The sequence below is a fragment of the Lonchura striata genome, chromosome 7, assembly GCF_050655825.1.
Source record: "Lonchura striata isolate lonStrDom1 chromosome 7, ASM5065582v1, whole genome shotgun sequence".
Classification (NCBI taxonomy): Eukaryota; Metazoa; Chordata; class Aves; order Passeriformes; family Estrildidae; genus Lonchura; species Lonchura striata.
The window spans coordinates 17,071,733-17,093,504 of NC_140709.1; the positions used below are offsets into that span (position 1 = coordinate 17,071,733).

Sequence of the window (21,772 nt, forward strand, 5' to 3'; positions counted from 1 at the left end):
TTTGGGCATAGGCACAAAACCTCCTATCTTGAATTTCACATTTAATCTGTGGTCTTTATTCACTTGATTGCATCCTTGATCAAAGAGAAACCACTGTATTTGGTGTCCTCAGAGAAACACCCAATAAAATAGTGGGTGCTCCCTGTCTCCCTTTGTCCATGGTACTGATTCAAAGAGATTTTGTGGGGTGAGTCAACCCACAAAAATATCCTTTTGCTGAGTCATTTTATTGATGATAGTAAGGTGGCATTTTAAAGATGTACAGCTTTCTTCAGAATGACATTTTTAAGCTCAGTGATATAAGCTTAAATCACATTAAGGTTGTCAGAATTACTGTGATGTTCCACTTGTGACTATATGGAACATAATTTAAGAACTGTATTTAATTATTTTTCCCCCACCATCCTATATGTATAGAGTTGTTCTTGTGAAATATCAGGGAAAAAATTTATTCAAAGATATGCTCTTAGGATGTTATCAGTAGAAATTGGAACATGGCAGTGACACTCCCACAATCTTCCCATCAATTTAAGTTGAATTAAATTTAGATTATTGAAAATTTATGCAGTTATCAAATGAATCTGCTTTTATTAAAAATAAAACTCTATTGTTTCAAAATGTTCTAAGAAAACAATTTTTTCAGTGTAGAATCAATCCTTCATGATGCAGTTAGCTTTCTCAGATAATTTCATGCTCATTCTAAGTTCAGTTCAGTTTGTCTGTAAATATATAATCATATATTTAAATATCAAGTGACAGAATAAGTTTTGAAGACGGTGCAGATTTTAATATCCAGTTGCTGTTAATAGCATGACCATTTGTTTTGCAGTACATTTAGGCATTTCTCCCCCTGGAAACAGCGAACGTGACTCACAAATATGTCTTACTCACTGACATTGTGTTGGGTTCTGCTGAAAAATGTACCTTTTTCCTAATGACATAACAACTATGAAATATGAAATTAAATAATCAGGTGCTAATTGCATATCTTAGAAAAAGAGTATTACCAGACTATTAATATGTATTATGTAATTAGCTTTTGACAGACATTTAATTGGTTTATGTTTTAAAAATGTAAATAGCTAGTTACTGAATATTCTAGGGAAGAATAGCTTTGCCAGGATGTAAATTTTAATGGCACCATGGCAGCAACATTTCAAAAATTCAAATTCATATGAAGAGCTACAGGTCTAAATCTGAAAATCAGTATTAAACTTCTTCTTATTAAATCTTACAATTGTAAGTATTTTGTCTTTTTTTTTTTTAAGTTTAAACTATCAACATTCTAACTTCAGAAATACAGATTTAAATGTGTACTAAAATTTCCATCTGAAATTTCAAATTTCAAATATTTGGACTTGCATATTTTAGGCAGTCATTGTGAAATATATTGCAAGTACATTTCTTGCTGAAAGCATGAAGTTATGGTGATTAAATCTGCCTTGAAGAATGGACATGAGAATAGATTTTTGCCTCAGTCTCTCTAGATCAGTATTTTCTTTCCATGAGCAGTATAGCTTGGGAACATAAGATAGGAACTACTGTACCTATGGGAAGAGAAGAGATGTGGTGCTCATCTTAGTGCCAGTAATGATACTTGCAGTAAGTGCTTCAAATTATATCTTTTTACTTAAGTTTTGTAGTGCTTTAGAGGTGAATTGTTTGCAGAGGTTTGTCACTCAGATTTTCAGCACGAATTATTTTTCCACATAGTTAATTTTATGTGAGTTGTAAGGTCAGGATCAGTCACTGATATTGAATAGGTCATTTGCCTGACTATTGCATTGATGGAAAGACTGAGAAAGCATTTCTAAAAGCAAAAAAGAGATGATATTCCCTGGTTGTAATCATCTGTTTTGCATGTGATCTTTGAATGTGTGTGCTGACAAAAATCCTACTCAAATAAATATGCTGTCATTTTTATCAGTGGTGGAATTTCTAAATGAGAATCGGGCACTGATTCTGTGTTCTCAAGTATTTGATTGCAAAGTGCCAGGTAGTGCATGTCCCTGTACCGAGGGCAGCTAGGCACGTTTCATGGGCAGCCGGGCAATTCGGCAGCTGCTCTCGGCTCGTGGCGTGGGGCTGCCTCTGCCCGGCTGCCATTGCTCAGTGTGCGGCCACTAGGAACAGCCTCTGATCACCTGGATCTACCTGCTTATCTCATCGGTCAGAAATTCTGGGATTGCTCTGGGCTGGAGGTCTCTGATTCTCTCAGGTCGCATGCTGACTTTTGGACTCTGCAGATATGCAAGGGGATGGACACTAAATACTCTGTGACCGAGGTCTTTTCCTTGTGCCCACTGTGGTAGCTGAGGGGAAAAGTGACCGATCCATGGACTCCCTGCTGGAGGTGCTCAGCTGCAGATTGAGGATTTCTGTGAGAATATTTCAGAACTGCTGTGGTATTACCTGGTTTGAGAAGTAGCTTCAAAAGGGAGGTGGCTGGAGATCAGATTGCTAGGTGAAGATCCCAGCATGAATCAGAGATGAATTCTGGCTCTGTTGGAGAAAATGGCAAAAATGATCCTTGATTCAGGGAAGTCAAGATTTTGCTTAAGATTTTTATGTTTCATTCATTTTAATCTGCCTAAGTGGCGTGGGAAAATTTGCCTCGGGGAAAATCAAGTTTGCCATGTTTCTTATCTCTGAGGACATATGAAACACTGTATCTGGTATATGCATGACTGTAGATCAGAATATGTCTCCTGACACTTTTTACAAAATTCAGATTGTGTGGATTGCTTACTAAAAGTCACAAAAAACCTTCAAGCTTAATTAGAATATAAATATAATAGCAGAACACAGAATGATGCAGAAGCTGAGACTTTAAACTTAATAAACCAAAAATCAATTGTAAATCTTGTAAAGATATTTTGTAATTAACGATCTGCATGAAGAATAATTTTGATAGTAGGTGCATAGCAAAAAAGGTGAAACTCCAGAGTATTTAATTATTCTCTTTTAAAAATGGTTATTTTAGTTAACTTTTTCCTTTTTAGATTTGTTCTAGCTTGTGACAGTAATTTAAAAATTATTTTAATGAAATTTTGATTTTATACTGTTAGGGTTAATAGATGAAAAACCTCATTGTGATTAAATGTCACACTCCATATATTATAACTTAGTAGAGATTTGAGTGGCTAAAGTGTTTTAAGTAGCCTTTTATTCTCTAAAAGACTGGACCTTTTTTGTAGAAATAACATCATAGCATACCTGTCTGCCACTGACATTATTTACCTGAAAATTAATAGGTCCTAGCAGCTCATAGGACTGAAAGAATATAAATTTTAATAACCTGGCCTTGATTCACCTGTACCTCAATGTAGAAACAAGTCAGACACAGGCTCTGCTTGGTCAGAGAGGAGCATCAACCAGGGTTTCCCTTCCCTTTGGCTCCCAGGACGCTGCAGCCTGCTGCAAATGATTTGTGCCATGTCAGTGCAGACCCTCTGCTCCAAGCTTCCTTGCCTGTGCTTCCCTGGGGCTCCTGCTCATCCTGCCGTTGACTCTGACTTCGCTCGTGCTCCTTGCAGCAATGTTCTCTGCATTCCATGGGAAAAAAAACCAAACTGCCTGAGGAAGCAGAGTCTAGACTGATTTGGCTTAGTCTGTACCTGAAAGGTTGCTCTTTCGTTTTGTTGCCTACCAGGTATCACATACTCAGGTTTTGTTCCATTTGTGATCCATAAGACACATATGTCTGTAGTGCCCCTCATCTAGTTTTTTTTTTCCTTGTGTAATTCAATATTCCTTGAGATCACACTTTTCTCCTTTTGTCTTGGCAGTCACCTGGTTTGATCCCTTTGCGCCCCTTGTCCCTCCTCAGCAGTTTCTGTGTTAGTGGGAAGGTGGTTCACCTTCAAGATTCCTGACCAAGTCTGAAGGATATGTTCACAGAATCTTTTTGAAACGATGAATAATGAAATAATGGAAGCAAACAAGTGCCACAGTATTGGCTGAACACCACAGTCTTTAGCTGATGATAAGGTTTGGTTGTGAATTTGGTTGGAATTTGTTCTGAGCTTCACAGACAGAGAACCTTTTTGGTATTTGTAGGGACTAATACATTCAAATACTTCACTTTGTGAAATCCCAGATGAAACTGACATAAACCAATTAGCCATTGTTGGTGAAAGCTGCTAAATAGCAGCATCAGAAGATAGAAACATTCATTTTTTAACATTTTTTAACACAGTTGTACTGGTACTGTGGTTGCGTTTGTTTTGTTTTTTTTTTTTTGCTTGTTGCTAATTTAGAAATATAGGTCAAATTCTTCCCTCCAATAACCACAGCTTTACTCTCCATCAGTGGAAAGAGTTGTGTATTTGGTATCTGAGCAGGTTCTTTTCTGTGTCTGCTGGCTTTTTTTCTTTTGTCTGGCAAGGTTGTGATCTCGTGATAGAACCATACATACAATTCTGGTTTCCTCTGGAGGAATCTAGGAAATTTGGAACATAAGTGCTGGTAAAAAAGTACTTTTTAGACAACCTGAAAGCTGGAAAAATCTTTTCTTAAAATGCAAGATTTTTTTGGGAGAGCAGTGAATGACCTTTAAAAGGTCCTTAACTTTAATGGCATCCTGAGATGCTTTTATTCTCCATATTCAATTTGTCCTTAATGTTATCTTGAGTCAGGGATATTGTTTTTATTTTTTTCTATATAATTTCTGTTGTAATCTATTCTGGAATATAAATTACATGTATAATCTAAAATAAACTTTGAAGGTTTTCTTGTCAGTTCCTCCAAATTTTGGTACAGCAAAAAGGTGAAAAATGGGTTTTGGGCAAAACATAACCGCAAACAGCCAAGTAAACTGTTGATTTAGGAAGGATTGCTTTTATCCTTTCTGCTTTTTCTCCAGCTCTGCCGCCCTGCTGCACTACAATAAAGAATCATGAATCATGTACTCTCTACTCCTACACAATTCACGATAATCACTTTCTTTCCTGTAAGGAAAAAGGCAATTTTTAAACCCTACATGGACTGGTGGTTTTCTGTCTCTACCTCACCATTCATTTTTGAGAGGATTAAAAATTGCATTTGGTTCAGCTCTAGCTGTCAATACACAGGATAGACTTGAAGTCACTGAGTGCTTTCCAGAGGAGAGAGAAACCCCACTGGTCCTGCTCAGGTCAGCAGTCAGCTGAGACTTGGCTTGAACTGCTGGCAAAGTATTCTTTCTCAAGGCATCTTGCCTTTGCAATGTGTTTCCTCAGTAGGTCACAGAAGCCTGCCTTTGCTCTTTCTGGAGGTGTTTCAAGACCCATCTGTTCCCTTCTCTGCCCCTTCCCTCCATGCCTGTGAGCAGGGATCTGAAAGCCTTGAGATGCCTCGGGCAGATTCAGACAATCCCAGGTGGAAGGCAGAACAAGCACATGGACCCTGAGCATGTGGTGCTCATGGATGTTTAGATCCAGGAAAGTCATTTTTTTACACAATTGCCACCAACTGGGATGGTTCACTAAGAAGCTCTGAAGTACCTACCTGAGTTTCACATTCCTGGTGTAGTATGGAGACCTGAAAGAATTTCCATGCTGAGAGAGGCTCTTCTCCATGCTTTATCCTGTGTTTAATTTATGTTCAAATTTAAAAAGGCAGAATTGGTTTAGGTATCAGTGAGCCATAGGATTTATCTGATCTTCCTGAGTTTTTCAATTAACCTTACATTAGCATCAGCAGTGTTTTATCATAGAAAGACTATGATTTTGTCCTTGCAAAAACATACTCTGAACTCAAATGTTGATTTATTCCAGGTGTGCTGCTATGAAAGTGAAACATGAAACACATGCATTAGTATTTTCAATATTAGGATTTAGGAGCAAGTAATTTTTAAAAACTGAGAAAATACAAAGATTATTTAGAATGTGAAAGCTTATTAAAGAAATACAATGCACTGAATTGCTCTGCTCTGCAATGATGTTTATGCAGTGCTACACATCCACTGGTAAATTGTAAAAAGATTATTTTTAATAAAAGACTATTCTGAATCAAATTGCATATAGCTGGGGAACAAAACCCAGAATATAAAGTTAGTTAGAATGTATACATTTATAGTATAAGAAGCTTTTGGTGTACCTTCAAAGCATTAACACACTCCTTGAGTTTAAGTATTTAAAGATTGAAGAAATAACCCGTTATAAAACATTCTTTTTAATTTTTACAGGATTATATTAAATCTAAATGATACTATAAAATATTTAAAAGGGGTCCTATTAATTATGATTAACTTTGAGACAGATAAAGGTGCATATAAACATGGAAAAATCAGGATCTCCCCTAAACTTGAAGAAAAAAATTATTGTGCTGTAAGAGTCTTCAGTTTGTGGAGGTATGAAATTATTGCCCTAGAAAAGAAAGATATGGAACATATATTATTAATATGAATACATCTTGCAGAGACATTTCTGAGAATAAACTCTAAGTAGAATTGTTGTTTGGGGTTGCTGAGTTTCAAAGGAGAAATTATTCCTTACATTTAAATTTATTTTGAGAACCCAATAGCAAAATAATAATCTAAAAACCCAGGCTCAGAATAGCAAGAATTTTCTGCATATCCCTTGAGAATTACTGAAGTGACATCTAGAAATGGTTTTCAGAATCTGGCATTCTGGGTCTTTAAAACCAGAACCTTATCCTAGCTTCCTATCTTCTGCATTAAATAAATGGAAAGAAAAAGAAATGTAGTGGGATTTCTAAAGCTCTGAAAACACATAACCCTTTATAATTGATGATGCTTGATGACTTAACTTAGATACTTCTGGAAATCCCATTACAACTATTTGAGTGATGTGACATTTTTAGGGAAAATGGAGATGGAGAGAAAGGATTTGTAAATATTTCCCTTAATTTATGGAATTAAGATCTTTTTAATGGAGTGCTAAGAGTACAGATTTTTTTGCCCCAGTGCCTCCCATTGTTCCAAAAACAATTTTAACACAAAAAGCACACCCATCTGGCAGGGAGAGCAACATATTATGTTCACCTATTAAACCATGTGTCAGTTCTGTGTGAGAATGGCTGTTAGGTTGTACCTAATGTCAATGTAACCTGTAGTTATTACTGTTTCCCATACTTTAATGTCATTGCAGCCTTGCCAAAAGAATGAGAAATTATGATCTAATTGAGATAGGTCCTGTGAAAATGTATGGAAGAGCAGAATTATTTTACAATATTTGAGCAATATTCAGTCATTTTAAGTTGGCATCCTGATGTAGTAAAGAATAAAAGACACAAAAAATTCTTAAAGATAAATGAAAGAAATGCCCGTACATGATCAGTTATTATCTATAAGGATATCCTGGATAGTGGTTATCCTGTTTGATCCTGAGTTCACTCAGTTCTAGATGCCCTTTCATGTTAGAAATTTTAGTCAGGTTTTCCTGAGATCTGCCCTGCTCTGTCCATGTTTGACCTTCTAGTCTTGGCAAATTTAGAGAGCTCTCTGGAAACTCTTGTTTAATAATGCCTTGGACAATTTGTACAGAAAAACATACATTACATTCTTAGCTCTAGCTCATCATATCTACCGTGAAAAGGTTACTTGAAGTAAGGTAATACAGTAATTGGATTTCTTTTGTATTTAATCTTTCTTTTTTTTGCTGCTTCTATCATTCATTGTCATTTTGTCAGCAATTCAGAATTCATTACTCTTTTGTTCCCAGATGGTCTCTTTTTGCTCCACAGTTGTGATCTTTTAATAAACCAGAACTACTTAACTCTCAGATTTTTTGCTTTTTGCCCTATGATTTTTCTGTAGAGAACTATTGCTTTCCCCGTGTCAGTTTCTTTTCCTCTTATTTATCTGAACCTTTTTACAAGCACCTACCTTTCTCCACGTATTTATTGAAATTATGCATAGGTAGCACTCTGCTGGTCTCAGTAGGTTCACACAGAAAGAGTAAAATCCACTTTGGTTTTTCCTGATGTCTATTTCAGTTTCCAGGTTCCTGTTTTTTTCAGTGTGAACTGATTGTGTCTGTATAAGAAAATTGCTGTGGCATTCAGACACACACACATGAATGTTCTGGCACTGTATCCCAGTGTACTGAATAAAGAACAGTCTGGACTCAAGTACTGCTTTCAGCCCTGGAAATTAATTGAAATGTGAGTCTCAATCCGCATTTCCTGATGCAGGTACAATCTGATCATTGATGTGGGAGAAAACTAGGATAAGCATACCCACTTCTATCACAAAGCAGCAGGAATGTACTTAGTTACTAAATTAAAAAAGCAATCTATTTTCACCTCTAGAAATTACTAAAGTCTTAGGAAGAGGAAACCTTTCCTTTCAAAATGTTGTTTTGCTTTTTCTTCTGTCCAAGGAGGGGGATTAAGAAATGTAAAGTACTACATTACTCATATCATTCAGTATATTTTTAATAAATTTTTCCTTGTGTCATGTGCTACTGACTGCAATGCATTTGAAATATGCAAAAGGCAGAAGTTCTCTTTAAACAATTTCTTGGGATAAATTGGTGCCTCTGCTTTCTAGTCCCCTCTCCATGGATCAAAGTTAAGGAAGTAAGTATTATGTAGTCCAGAGTCTTTTCTCCAGCTTTTTTAGCTCTGCCTCTGCAGAGAATTCCTGTCAGTATTGAATTTCTCTGATGTTTTGTGACACAGGCTGCCTTGCTGTGTTTTCTGCCTCCTCTAGAGTCTCCATGGGATTAGAGATCACGTGCTACTTTAGCTTAGTGTTCTTGACCTTTTTTAGATGATTGACACTGCTGAATGATTACAGCAAAGCAGCAAATATCCATGACCTGTGTATGTTCATTTCAAGGAGAAAATAATGTTATTTGAGATGAGTAATCTGGGCTATGTCTTTCTGCTGAGTAAATGCAGGAGACCTGCCTGTAGTGAGTCATGATTCCTTTCCCATTTGTTCTGGTTAGTGCACATTTCTGCTGTGCTCTCCTTCTTCTAAATGCTTTACTGTGCTCTGATTCTGTTAGCCCACATAGCTAAGAGACCTAAACATTTTGGGCTTGATCAGCAACATAAAATTCATCAGGCTTGAAGGCAGCAGGCATACAATATGTACCTTCTCATATATTTAAAAAAATAAAACAGAAGAAATGAAAACACCCTAAGATACCAGCAATGTATTTATGATGTGAGCATGTAACATGGTATAGGGATTTTTGCTCTTGCTTACACAGTGTTTTGTTGTTTTTTCAATTTCTTTATTTTTTTCCCTTTCTTAGTTTTTTATTCAGTGAATTTCCCACAAGAATTCTGTCAAGGTTTGGCTCATAAATAGGAATGAGTTTGGTAAAGTTCTTGTACACACAAAGCAAACAGCAACTTTACCAAATGTTCAATCCAAAGAGATCCATGTGTCTCTTTATGTTACTGTTTTGGAAGACATTTAACAGAACACCTGTCTGGCTTTATTGCAAGTTCACAAACAAAGATGCAAATTTGAAGGAAAAAGAAAATCTGGCACTGCATCATAAGGACTTAAGTACTGGAATTTCTTCCTGTATCAAGGGGTTGTGTATCTGTGATGCTTAATCATCATTATTCAAATCAATACTGTTATGACTCTTAATATTAGAATAATCAGTATTATATAACTTCAAAATTATCATAAGAACGATACCATTAATGCTTTTAAGGATATGTTAAGGATATGTTGCTATGTTGCCATAGTTCCTTTCTCAAAGACACCTTTTTGCACGTGTAGGCCACCGAACATTGTTCATTGGGGTTCATGTGCCGCTGGGTGGAAGAAAAAGTCACCGACGCCATCGGCACCGCGGGCATAAACACAGAAAGAGAGACAGAGAGCGGGACTCGGGATTAGAAGATGGGAGAGAATCTCCTCCTTTTGGTAAGACAGATTTTATTTCTGGATATGTCTTTAAATAATGAACGTCAGCATGATTGTGCATACTCTGTCCTGTTTTCACTTGGACACGATTAGCAGCAGGGGTTTGGAGAATCCACCGGAGCCCCTGCTGGTGATTCATTCCTTTGAAGAAATCCACTGGGGCAGCAGTGCAGGCAATGCATGGGAGAGCTCAGTGGTTTCTAGTGCTGCGGGAGCACCGTGGGAGCTGTTCCCAAGTGCTCTCACAAGGACAGACTGCAGCCACCACTGGGGGGAAGGGGGGAAATGCTTTATGGCTCCAGCTGCCCTGGAGTATCTGCCCCTAAAATGGAACATACAAGTGCTGTGGTCCTTTACAACTAGTTTTGTAGTAATGTTGATGTTACTGAAGCTGCAGTGTTCTGTCAGTTTCTAACCATGACCTAGGCTGTGTTTACCTTTTTCCTAACACGACACTGTAAATATGCCATTGTAACATGAATCTGCTAACTGTGGACTTGAGGAAAAAGCAGGGGAAAATGCCTTTCAGTAAACAAACTTGATACGAAACTTCTAAAGTTCTCAAAATTTCAAGTTTGAAAACATTACAGAGAAGAGAAGAGAAGAAGGCAGTCATTAATAAATTAGTCAAGCTTTGTCTCAAAACATGAGAATATTACATGCTGTTTGAAAAGAAAAAGTGCATGTGATGAAATGTCCAAGGCTATGGAAAGTGTCTAAAATATAATGGAAGCATGTGTAGAAAACAATTTGATAGTGTGTTTTTAAATCATTAGGGAAATGTGCCAGTGTAATTTCAAGTTACAGAATAGTAATTATAAGGCTTTCTTTTAAACAGAAGTTTGTATTATGTATGTGGAAATCTTTTGAGCAAGTATATTGTAAGGGGTGATGGTTAGAGGTTGAAATTCTCAAATCTTGCACAATGGTTTATTATACTGAGAGTAAAACAAAGTCAAGACTTTTTCAAACTCAGCAGATACAAGTTATGTTTTGAAGACTGAACAGTGAAGAAAAAATTGGCTGTGGTGGTTCTGTCTGGAATGGATTTTAAATGTACAAAGACCCAATACGATATTGAAACCAATTTCTTGGAAAAAAACAAAGTTCATAAATTATTAAAACAGTTTCCAAAAAGAATATGCATATATACATATAAAGTCAGATTAAAAAGAAACAATTGAAAGTTACATTAGCCAAGAAGTGAGATATCTTGAACTATGAAACAGTGTCTTCTGTTGAGTCATCTGGTTTTATTTAAGTGCCAGTATGTGACACATTTTGGCTGAGAACTTAGCTCTGTTCTTTCAACTTCTGGAGACCTAGGCTTGTGTCCTTCTTAATGTCAAAAGTAAAAAAAAAAAAGAAATTAATGGCTGAATCTGTTCTTAATTGTCTTTGACATTTGTGCATATAATAAAATGCAGTGTTTAGCATAATTCTGTGTTAGGTAAATCAGCCTATGTTCAAAGTATCTTTGAGGGTGAAATAGCAGTAATATGAAAAAAAAGATAGTCTTGAAGATTTGTAGCTTGATGTTCACTGCACTCGTCCTCTGGTGTACCTCAAGAAATTAGTACAGATCTGCAGTTTTTAAAGTCACATTTTCACTTTTAAAGGTATTATAGTTACCAGTTAAAGGGTGTGTGTAAGTGGTGTCACTTGACAGACAAGTTACAGGCCAGAAACATGGAAATCTTTTCTGGATTCAGACTGCTGAAGATACTCTTCAAAGTGCTTGGTTGATAACAATTCAAAGAATCCAAAGATAGAACCACAAATCTGGAAATACCCAGTCTTTTTACCCTGAATAATTATCTGAATAGTCAATTCTGAGGGTTTCCCCCTTTGTCTATCTGACTCCTGGAAGCTGGGCCAGTGAAACAGATTTTGAGCTTTGACATTGGTCCATCCAGGCAGAAATGTGGCATTCTATAGACAAGAGTGAAAGGGATTTGCATAATCAAGACAAATCTTAAAATGCTACACTGATGGTAAGGTTAAGCACATACAGAACAGTCAGAAAAAATAATATAGAGATTAATAGTAGTCTATATACACCTCCTTCTTTTACAATGTTTTTTCCTTACAGGAGTTTCAGACAACTTGTTGTGCTGCCTGGGGAGAAGCATTGCCTTTAGAGAGAATATAAGTATGGTTTTTCTATGCTTTATTTGCACAGAGGGAGCAACAGATACTTCCCACACTAAATGTGAACCTACTAAACCTCAGTAAGCTTCTTAGCTGTCCTTACTCATGACTACAAGTTTCTAACAGTAACCAGAACTGAAGGAAGCTCGAAGGAAGACAAGTACACTTCCTTTTTTGATATGTAACTCAATATGAGAGACTGTATTACCTGAGAGAGTAGATCCAAACTAGTCCATAATTTATAAATCATTCCGATTTAATTGAGCAAGCAGAAATGCTTAGCTCCATCTTTCTATTGACACCTTTTAATGCATTTCTGCCAAACAGTAGAAGGCTGTATGCTTGGAACTGTGAGGGAGGAGGGGAAAGAAAAAAACATTTTGATGAGCAGGTGCAAGAAGAAAAGATGGAGAAAATAAGCACTGTGAGACCAACTGATAGAAAACAGTGCTTTGAAGTAAATCAGAAAAATACATAAGGATTTTTATGATACAAGAGAATAAATTAGCAGTGTTTTGAAGCAGTGAAGTATGAAAGGAGATATAATAAAAGCAAAGATCCAACAACTGAATAATAGAGATTCTGGAACAAGACCTGAAATAGTCAGACATGAAGTGCTTCTCACTGTTCAGTTAACCCAGCATTGGATAAAGCATTATTTTTTGTCATAATCCATAACTGTGTAATTTATAACTTTATCTGTGCAGTGCCATCACGTGCAGCCCTTGCTCTGCTGTCCCTGCTGCAGGGAGCTGTGCACTGCACCTTGTGCTGTGGGGCTCTATGGGCCCCTTGCAGAGTCACAGGTACCACCTGGTTCCTGTCCAGTAAAAAACAATTCCTTGAAGTGTTTTCTATGTATCAGCATGAGTGGAAAACACCTCTGGTCATGTAATGACAATAGGAGGAAGCTTCCTGGTAATCCCTTTGAATCCTCTCAGGGAAAGCTGTACCAGCCACTTTCTGGGGAAGGTTTCTGCAGAGAATAGATTTTTTGTTTAGAACATTCTGACATGGGCTCATTAGCTTTTTTTTTTTTTATCTCCTACTGTCACTTTTCAAAAATATCCCAAGTGTTCTCAGTGTACAGATTCAGAGATAATTCCAGATTAGACAAATAACATGCAGAATATGTAGTTAGTGGGATGAGAGTCCTGTCATTTAGGGGCACAGATTACTCAGGTTTGGGTTTTGTTTTCCCTACACCTGATTCTTGCTGTTGTTTCTTAATGAGACAACTCTTGCCTGTTGCCTCTTAATGAGATGAGGTTGTAAAAGGTGTTTCTATTTTGCAATAATGATGTGGCTGTAATGCCACAATTTACAGATTTGATGGTTTGCACATTGGGAGGATTTTTTGGGTAGTAAAAATTGTAAGCTAAGTGATTTCAGTGGTCTAGGTTTTCACCATCTTGTCTCTTAAGTTTCTTGTGTTTGAAGAGAAGGAGAAATTCAGTGAATTTATCCACTCTAGTTAAAAATGCAGTAGTGCTATTTGTTTTACTGGAGAGGTTTACTGTTCTCATCTGAAATGCTGCTGTTGTCATTAAGGCCCCAATTTCATCTCAGCCTTAAGCTCCCCTTTTCCACAGTTTTCATTGTGGGGTGAAGTAGTGACTGCTTTGTGAATTCAATTAGGGAATTGATGCAAATTAAAACTTATTTGGTAAAAAAAAAAAGCTCTTTCTAGCCTGGGGCATCTTCTTGGTGCTGCTTGTGAGGGCAATGGGTGCCAGTCCCTGTGAGCTGCAGGGCCACGAGGCTCCATCAGTGCCGTGGGTCGTGGTGGCACTGAAAGCCTGGTGCAGACTTCCCTTTGGCTGGTGGGGCTGCACTTGCTTGTGTGCATGTGGATTTTAGTGGCAGTTTTCTGTGGCTTTTTGATGTCAGTTGTTTGCCTGTAACCAATGAAACAGCTCTTTGGTACCCATGAGTTAAAGATACTTAAGTAGCTGTTTTAAAATTGTGGAATAAGAACACTTTGGCTATCAACAGGGTGTCTTTAAGGACAGGTTTTACTGAGGGTTAAAGCTGTGAGAGCTGGGGTTTGATTACAGGCTCATGTGTGTCCTTTACAAGTAGACACTATTGAAGCTTGTGGAAGGTTTGGTTTGTTCTTTTAAGAAATCTGGATTTAGTAATCCCTAGTTTTAAAGAGGCTTAAATTTGTAATTTATGATATTGGATGTGGCAAGGCAAGCGGAGGAGCCCTGGAGGTGAACCTGACAGGGCTGCACACACAGCTCAGGCAAAACTCTGAAGGCAATGCAGGCAAAAATATTGAGTTGCAAAATGGGGCTTCTTTTGGTTAGTAGAAGGACCTGAAGAAAGTAAATCTAAAAGACTCATCTGGATATATTTGGTATCTAAACTGAAGTGCTGAAGGGTTATTAATGGGGTAAATTTAATTATTTGTAAAGAGTATGGCTGTTAAGAGAATTCACCTACTGTTAACTATAGGCTTGTATGATGAACGATGAACTCAGAAATTTGAATCTCTGGGCAGCTGTGGCACAGATTGCTGCAAATCTGGATTAAAATAAAGTATCATAACTGCAGTTTTAAGAATCTAGCAAAAAGAAGATAATTAAAGCTTTGGAATTGTCCATATTGTCAGATCCAAGAGATATGATTACTGGGTTGATGAAAAGAATTAATATCAAGAAAGTGCTGGGATAGTTCCCTGAAGCAGATTGTACCTGCAGGGGTAAAATGCCAGAGAATAACCAAAGGAATACTTTTATGCCAGAGAATAACCAAAGGAATACTTTCTCCCAAAGGAATACTTTCTCCCAACCCAACATGTGATTTCTAAGGTCTGTGAAGAGACTTTCAGAAGTGTTCTGTATGGCTGTTTGCATTTGCTGTTTTATGTGAGCTTTAGTCGTGCAAATTTAGTTCAAACTTTTACTAAGTTTTCTAATTAATGAAATTAAATTTATGATCCTTACCTATACTGATTGCTGAGCTAAGGGTGGGGTCCAATCTGCAAAAGAAGGAGGTTAGGGGAGAGTCCCCATCCCCCATTTCTGTGGTGAGTACAAGCAGGAGGATGATGAATGTTTGTGTCTGAAATGAGCCTTTCTTTTCTTTGCTCTTGTTAATTTTCCATACCATTTCCCCTTGGCTTGTGAGGGATTGTTATTAATGTAAACTGTGTTACACTTTTTAACTCCCAGTCTGCTGTCGGTCCTGTGCAGTGAGTAATAAATAAAATAGTTTGCATATGTAATATTATTTTAATGTGGATGTACAAGAGCACAAAGCATGGATTAAATCTTGTGTATGTTGCTTACTATTTTATGTGAACTTCTGTAATGAAAGTTTTATTTTAATAGTTAGCATTTTTCTAATGTGGAAAAGTGATCTCTTACTTGTTCATCTGCTGACCCCAGTAAGAAGTATTTGCCTACTAATTCTACCAGGCTTGACAGGCTGAGAAATACAGGGAGTGTTACTAGATATACATTTTTGCACTCTTTGTAGAGTTTATTAAGAACGGAGGACAGAATTGAGATACATTTTATATGTACAGAAGGCTGTGTTTCTGTTTGTGATATCACCTGGTGGATTGTGTGCAGTTCTGCATGATGGCAGGGAGGTTTGTGCCAGTGGAACTCGGGCACTCACTGAGATGTGGGTTACTCTGGCTGGTGTAGTGGAACAGAATGTTTGCTGGGCTGAATTTACATGAAGGGACTGAGAGTGATCCTCCTTTGTTACCCCAGACCAAGTCTTGATTTTACCTTGTTCCCTTAGGCAAGAGGGAGCAGCCCTGACCCAGAGTTGTGGTTGCAATTGGGGATGTTCTAAATGGGGGAAATGCCAGTTCTGATTCCTTTCTACTTGTGTTTTGCAAGGTGGGATGGTGTTGTGGGATGCTGTTTGCCACTGCCTGCAATCAACACTGTTCCAGGGAGCAGCTCTTTGTTTCCCTCTGGGAATTAGGTTATTAGAAATTCTGGCTTTCAAATATGCTCTTTTGGTATGTCTGTGCCCACATCTTGCATTTGTTTTAGGAATGTTGATGCCTGTACAAGGTGTCATAACATAGATCAATATACCAAGTTTCTTCTGGGTCACTCCCTTTCTGCAGCACTGCGTTCCACTTTGAATTTGTGTATACAACAATAGCTTAACTGCCAGGTCTTAATTGTTACCCTTTTATTAGACCAGTGGAATTAGCCAGATTTTTTAATGTGGAATATTCACAATTTGCATGCATGCAATGAAATTGAGGTGTCAGAGGTAGTTTGGATGCAAGTGCTGCACATATGAAATGAGCACAAGCCAGAGAAACCCAGGGATAAAACAGAGGGGCTGGTGGAGCCACAGCAATCACAAAGCTGCTTCAATTTTCCTGATTGACACTGCTCATTAGCCAAATAGGAGTGCTTGCTGATGGTACTCCAGTTCCTGTTGTGCACTAGGCTTTCTACCCTGTTCTAGTTGGTCGTGGAGGATTTCCTGAATTGGTGATGACCAAGTTACTTGGGAGAATCATCAGCCGCTTATTGTGAAATTTGAAATTCATGTTGCTTCTGGTAACTCTGATATAAAACAATTACAGTGATAGAAATACTACTGTAACTGATTAGTCTCGGTCGTTAATTTTTTTTAAAGAGTAATCTAGAATGTTCTCATTACCTTTTAAAAATAGCAATAATAGTATAAAGGATTCTTTTTTTTTATGCTGTCTGTGCTACTTGAAGTAGCCAATTTTTGTTTGCCTAGACTGCAGAAAACATTGTGTCCTAGTTTGCAAATATTATGCTTCTGCATTGAGGATTAAGTTATCACAGTTTGACAGTCAGCAATTGAAGTATTCTTCCATACTCATTTTGAATCACTTACTACTAATTTTCTATATAACATATTAATGACATATTTATTAATCCTATGAATATGAGCCAAATCTATCTGGCATTGCTCATGAATAGTCCTGTTAATTCAGTTTTATAAGTGGAACCAATGGATCTGTTGTTTTTATTATACTTTTCCTGTTGTTTACATCTTTTAGGGTTTTGTCCTTGAAATAAAATTATTGTATCATAAAGCAAATGATATTTTTTTTTCAGTTTCAGCTTGTTTTCTGAAAATGAAGCTGTGACTTACAGGTTTCAAATATCGATAGAAATCACAGCAGTAAAGAAAGACAGAATCTAGCTGCTATTTTTACTGCTTAGTTAACAAGGAAGAAGATAATTTAGTGCATATTTCGTCATTTCTATAAATGTGGTGCTTAGGGGTGTGGTTTGGTGGTGGACTTGGCAGTGCTTGGTCCCGATGATGTTAGATGCCTTTTCAACCTGAAAGATTCTGATTCACTGCTGTCAGTCAAGTAGCTTTGTTACACAGAAGACCCAGTAAGAGCAGATTACTGCAGGGAGGTGATTCCTTGTTACTGCTCACCTGACTTCAGGAGGTGTCTGATCCTCTGTTTTTCTTCCCACGCTGAAAGCCTGTATTTGCATGAGGATCAGAACTGTCACAGAGCTGCAGCTCTGCTGGGCGACGCTGCTCATTTGTTACTTAACCGTAGCAGTTGCTGTAAATCAGTTCTAGTGCTGATTTCATCAAGAGTACAGGATGTTCCTGGCAATGCTTATTCTCAGATTCTAGCTGCAGTCCGGCTCTCTACCAAAGTAGCTTGTATTCCATGTTCTGTTAGTAGTCATATGCACTAATCCTTTGTAAGTTCATCTCTCACTGAATTTTGTCCTTCTGGAAATTAGTTTTAAGAAATTGCACACTTCTTAACTAGAATATACTTTCTCGTCTCAGATTGAAAGAGAAAAGTAGAATGTTTTTAAAGAAAAAAGAGGCCTGAACAGTGAGAGAGAAGAGAAAGCAAAGGAAGGGTAAAGTGGAGGAGTTTCTTGCTGTTCTTCAGTGATTCACCAGAAGTAATTTCTTTAGCTGTGCCTCCTGCAGTTCCATCCTCTGGTTCTTTGTGGTACCTGAGTCCAAATATCTCTTCCTTCTCCTGTATTTCTCCTTAGGTTTAATTTCCTTGTTTTGTGAAGGGGTAAACAGGCTTTACTGCACTACATCTTTACACTCTCTTAAAGCAAATAGACTTCAGGGGAAAACTGTCATGTGTTATTTGTGTTTCATTGCTATAGCAAGTTTAGTACAACTATTAAAATGTATCTCTGTTGCTGAATTTAATTTTCTGTATCAGTGGCCCATTTCATTTGTTTGGATCAGAGCTGTGTTTTCTCTTTAATTAGCATTCATTGGGTGCTATAATCTCATTTTTTTTCCAGTATTCAAAGAGCTTTAGGACCCTGTGCAGTGATGCTCTTTGCTGTTAGATGGAATACCATAGCTTGTCTTACAAATATGTTATAGAGCTGAACTTCATTTAGACAATGTTCAAGGAATCACTGAGCTGTTCTTCTGGATAATCAGTTTTTCAGTTGACTGGCAGCCTGGCCTCTCTCGGCTCTCACAAAGGATTTCCAGTTCCTTTCAAAAATCTAAAATACATTAGCAGAAAAAGCAGCTATGTATTGCTAGAGAGACTGCGCTTCATCAGAGTTTGTTCATTTGAGATTTGCATTTAAATAAGCAAATAGGATATAGGGTTTTTTTAATACAGCACTTGAGCTATGAACATTGAATATACATGTACTTTAAGATGCTCTGTGAATTCTGTGAATTTTTTGAGTGAAAAAAACAATAGTATGTCTTCAAAAATATATTTAGCTATCTGCACTGAAAGGTTATGAAGAAAATCAGTAATAGTATTGAAAGGGAAGACAGGAAGAATAAAATGAGGAAGCTGGACAGATTAAGAAGTTGTGTGTCTCAAGTTGCCTAACCAAGTAGAAAGAGTTAATAAAGGGGCAAGGGTTAAGTCTGCAATTGTATATTCACATTAGGCAGGTTTCATTTGGTTTATTTCTCCTACAGCAAAGATTTCACAGTTAGTATTCTGTCTTTGTGACCTGAGCTAGATCTACAAATGTAGACTTATGAAGTGGTAAAGTAGATTTTCCTAATATTGGAGTAAAAGACTTTTATCAGCTTTATTCAGCTTTATCTGTGCTACTTTCTCTGTGTCTTTTTTTTTTTTTTTTTTTTTTTTTTTCCCTGGGAGATACCATTCCAGCTTCCAATACACCCTGTTTCTATACATCAGATTACATCTTTGGAGGAGTTTTTTGAAAAGTGGACTTGACAGAGATCTCAATCTGGATGTGTTTGGATGTCATTGAATGTTCTTACAGCAGAACTGTAATTTTTTTGTGTGGCAGTAAGTGATATGTATGAAAACATCTGGATAATCTCATAAAATTTGTTTTCTCAGGGCAAAAAAACTGGTGTTTTGGACTTGATATTTTTATTTTTCTCCAGATACCCCATCACAAAGGGTGCAGTTTATTCTTGGAACAGAGGATGATGATGAGGAACACATTCCTCATGATCTCTTCACTGAGCTTGATGAGATCTGTTGGCGTGAAGGAGAGGATGCAGAGTGGAGGGAGACAGCAAGGTGAGCATTTTTATAACTTAAAAATCATCTGTAGGTATTGGTTGCTGGTCTATTGAGGAATGATTTCAAAGCTGTAGCAAGCTCAGGGACAGATTTTGGATATAAAGCTTAAATAAAACCAGAATTTTAATCCTTAGTCTGCTAGTATTACAACAGCATTCGTCATTTCCCAGAGCCAAATATTTTCATTAGGATTTATGAATATAGGTCAGAGTGAACACCAATGGAAAAAAATAATGTAAATATACCATATATGTGAATTAAAAATCAGTGGGTCAATTATTATTTTCTAATTCAAAGAGTCTAACTTCATATTTTGTTTCAATCCTGAAATAACTGATAAGGGATCCATTATAAAAAGATTAAAGCAAGGAATGAGATTACTTTTGGAGCAATAGAACTTTTGCATATTCTAAGTCTCCATGAACAGTTTCTTTTGAGAATGAGTATTCAGTGTTGGATTATTTTATTTCTGCAAAATTAGTGGGAAAGATTTTTAGATTGTATTTCTGGTGTAAAAAAAATGGTATAGAACTTTTATTTTAATTGTGTATTTTTTTTTCCTTGAGCACTTAAATGGAATATAATTTGCTTAGTTTCATTAATAATTTACATTTTACAGCAATCTTTGCTTTATTTTTCATCTTGAAACCTTAGTTCTTCCTTTCCATGCCAGGTGTTGACAGTGTTCCTCGATGGTGCCCAAAAGTCTGTGTAATAATATATATTTGGTAGAATATAAATTGCAAAATTTCTGGAAGAATTTTGTGGGTAACTGTGTATTTGCGTTGTCTGACATGAACATGGCTGGTAGTTTTCTTTCTAATTTTACTGCAAATTTCTGCTTTCCCAGAGGGCCAAAAATTTTTCTATGACCTTCCCCTCCATTACCTGTTCATAGGCAGCATAGACAGATGCTAAATATAGATTTTTATGTGTAGAAAATTCTCATATGGGGATTGTGCTGCAAAAGGAAGGCAGTAGTGTTCCTAAATAATCCTATTAATATGCAGAGAGAGAAAATCTAATCAAGGTAATCACCTGCAATGTTCTCATACTGATTAGGAATACATAGAACCTCTCTAGGAGGGGTATTAACTTCTGTTGAAATTAAAAAGTAAAAATCACTGTGTTATTTTTAAGCAGGGAAATAGCAATTTTAGTTCAACTTAAAAAAAAAATCCCTTTGCGAATTATCAATGATTTATGTTTCTAAAAATTTTAAAAATTTCTGTCAGCAAGTGGTTCTGATGAAGATAGAATTCAAAAAGAGTCGGTGAAATAAATTTGTTTAAAGTGATGTGTCTATATGTACACCCTTCTCAATTGTTTGTGAAATGAAGAATTAAAAATGTTTAATAGAAACAAGATTGTTGAAAAAAGGCAGGAGGAAAACAGCCAAGAAAACTGCATTTTTGGAGCTCAGAAAATACAAGAATGACATAATAGCTAATAGTAAAATTTTCTTTAGCTTTAGTAGTAAGATGGAAAGAAAGGAAGAGTGGGGCTGCTGCGTGGAAAGAACTGGCTGAGATAAATGGTATTTTTCAGTTTGGATCCCCTAATTTCAGACTGCATTTGACATGGGATGACTGGTTAGAAAGGAGGAGATGGCAAGCAAATGGCCAAATTCAAAATGGAGATAAGACTCAAAGTGATTCTCTGTGCAAATAAGAGGGTGCAACAATTTCCATCCCAGAAAGGCGAAAGATCATGTATTTAATGGGTAGGGCAGCTCCTGTCTCTCTGTGAGTCTGTCAGGTGTGCTGTACTGATCCAAACACTGCAATATTGTTAAAGAAAGGATAAAAGTGGTTGGGGCAAACAGAGCCCTTATAGTCCAATTTCAGAGTCATACATTGGAAAGAAGGAAAGAAAAATTATAGACTTGGAGATAAGTGAAAAATTGGTTAAAATGCTGTACAGTGGTGTGTCATGTTAGACTAAATTAATAATGCTTTTTAATCAGATAATTGATTTTTGTTTTTCTGACAAAGAAAAAACAGTGGATCTAAATTTTTCTAAGTAAAGCATTTGATATGGTACAGCACTGGGAATGTATTACTTAAACTGCATTCTAGTGTAAAAATTGTATTAGTAGGTCAGGAACTATTTGAAGAGGTGCAGCAGGCCATGCTGAGAGATTATACTATTAGTGTGAAAGGTAGTGACAGCTAGCTTCTGAAGAATTAGGCTTAGTAAATAGATTTATTAGTGAATTTAAAATGGGATTATAATAAGGAAACTTGGTGATAATAAGAAATGAGAAAGTATTACTCTAG

At 36.8% G+C, this 21,772-nt stretch overlaps 1 protein-coding gene across 12 annotated transcripts in view; it reads left to right on the top strand.

Moving 5' to 3' along the window:
* Positions 1 to 21,772, top strand: part of SLC4A10 (solute carrier family 4 member 10) — a 170,122-nt gene that overhangs the window by 78,290 nt on the left and 70,060 nt on the right. For all 12 annotated transcript variants that reach the window (XM_085584316.1, XM_085584312.1, XM_085584314.1 and 9 more), the window contains 2 exons: positions 9,692 to 9,838; positions 19,352 to 19,490. In XM_085584316.1, coding sequence (XP_085440442.1) covers positions 9,692 to 9,838; positions 19,352 to 19,490 — 286 coding nt within the window. The remainder of the gene's footprint in view (positions 1 to 9,691; positions 9,839 to 19,351; positions 19,491 to 21,772) is intronic.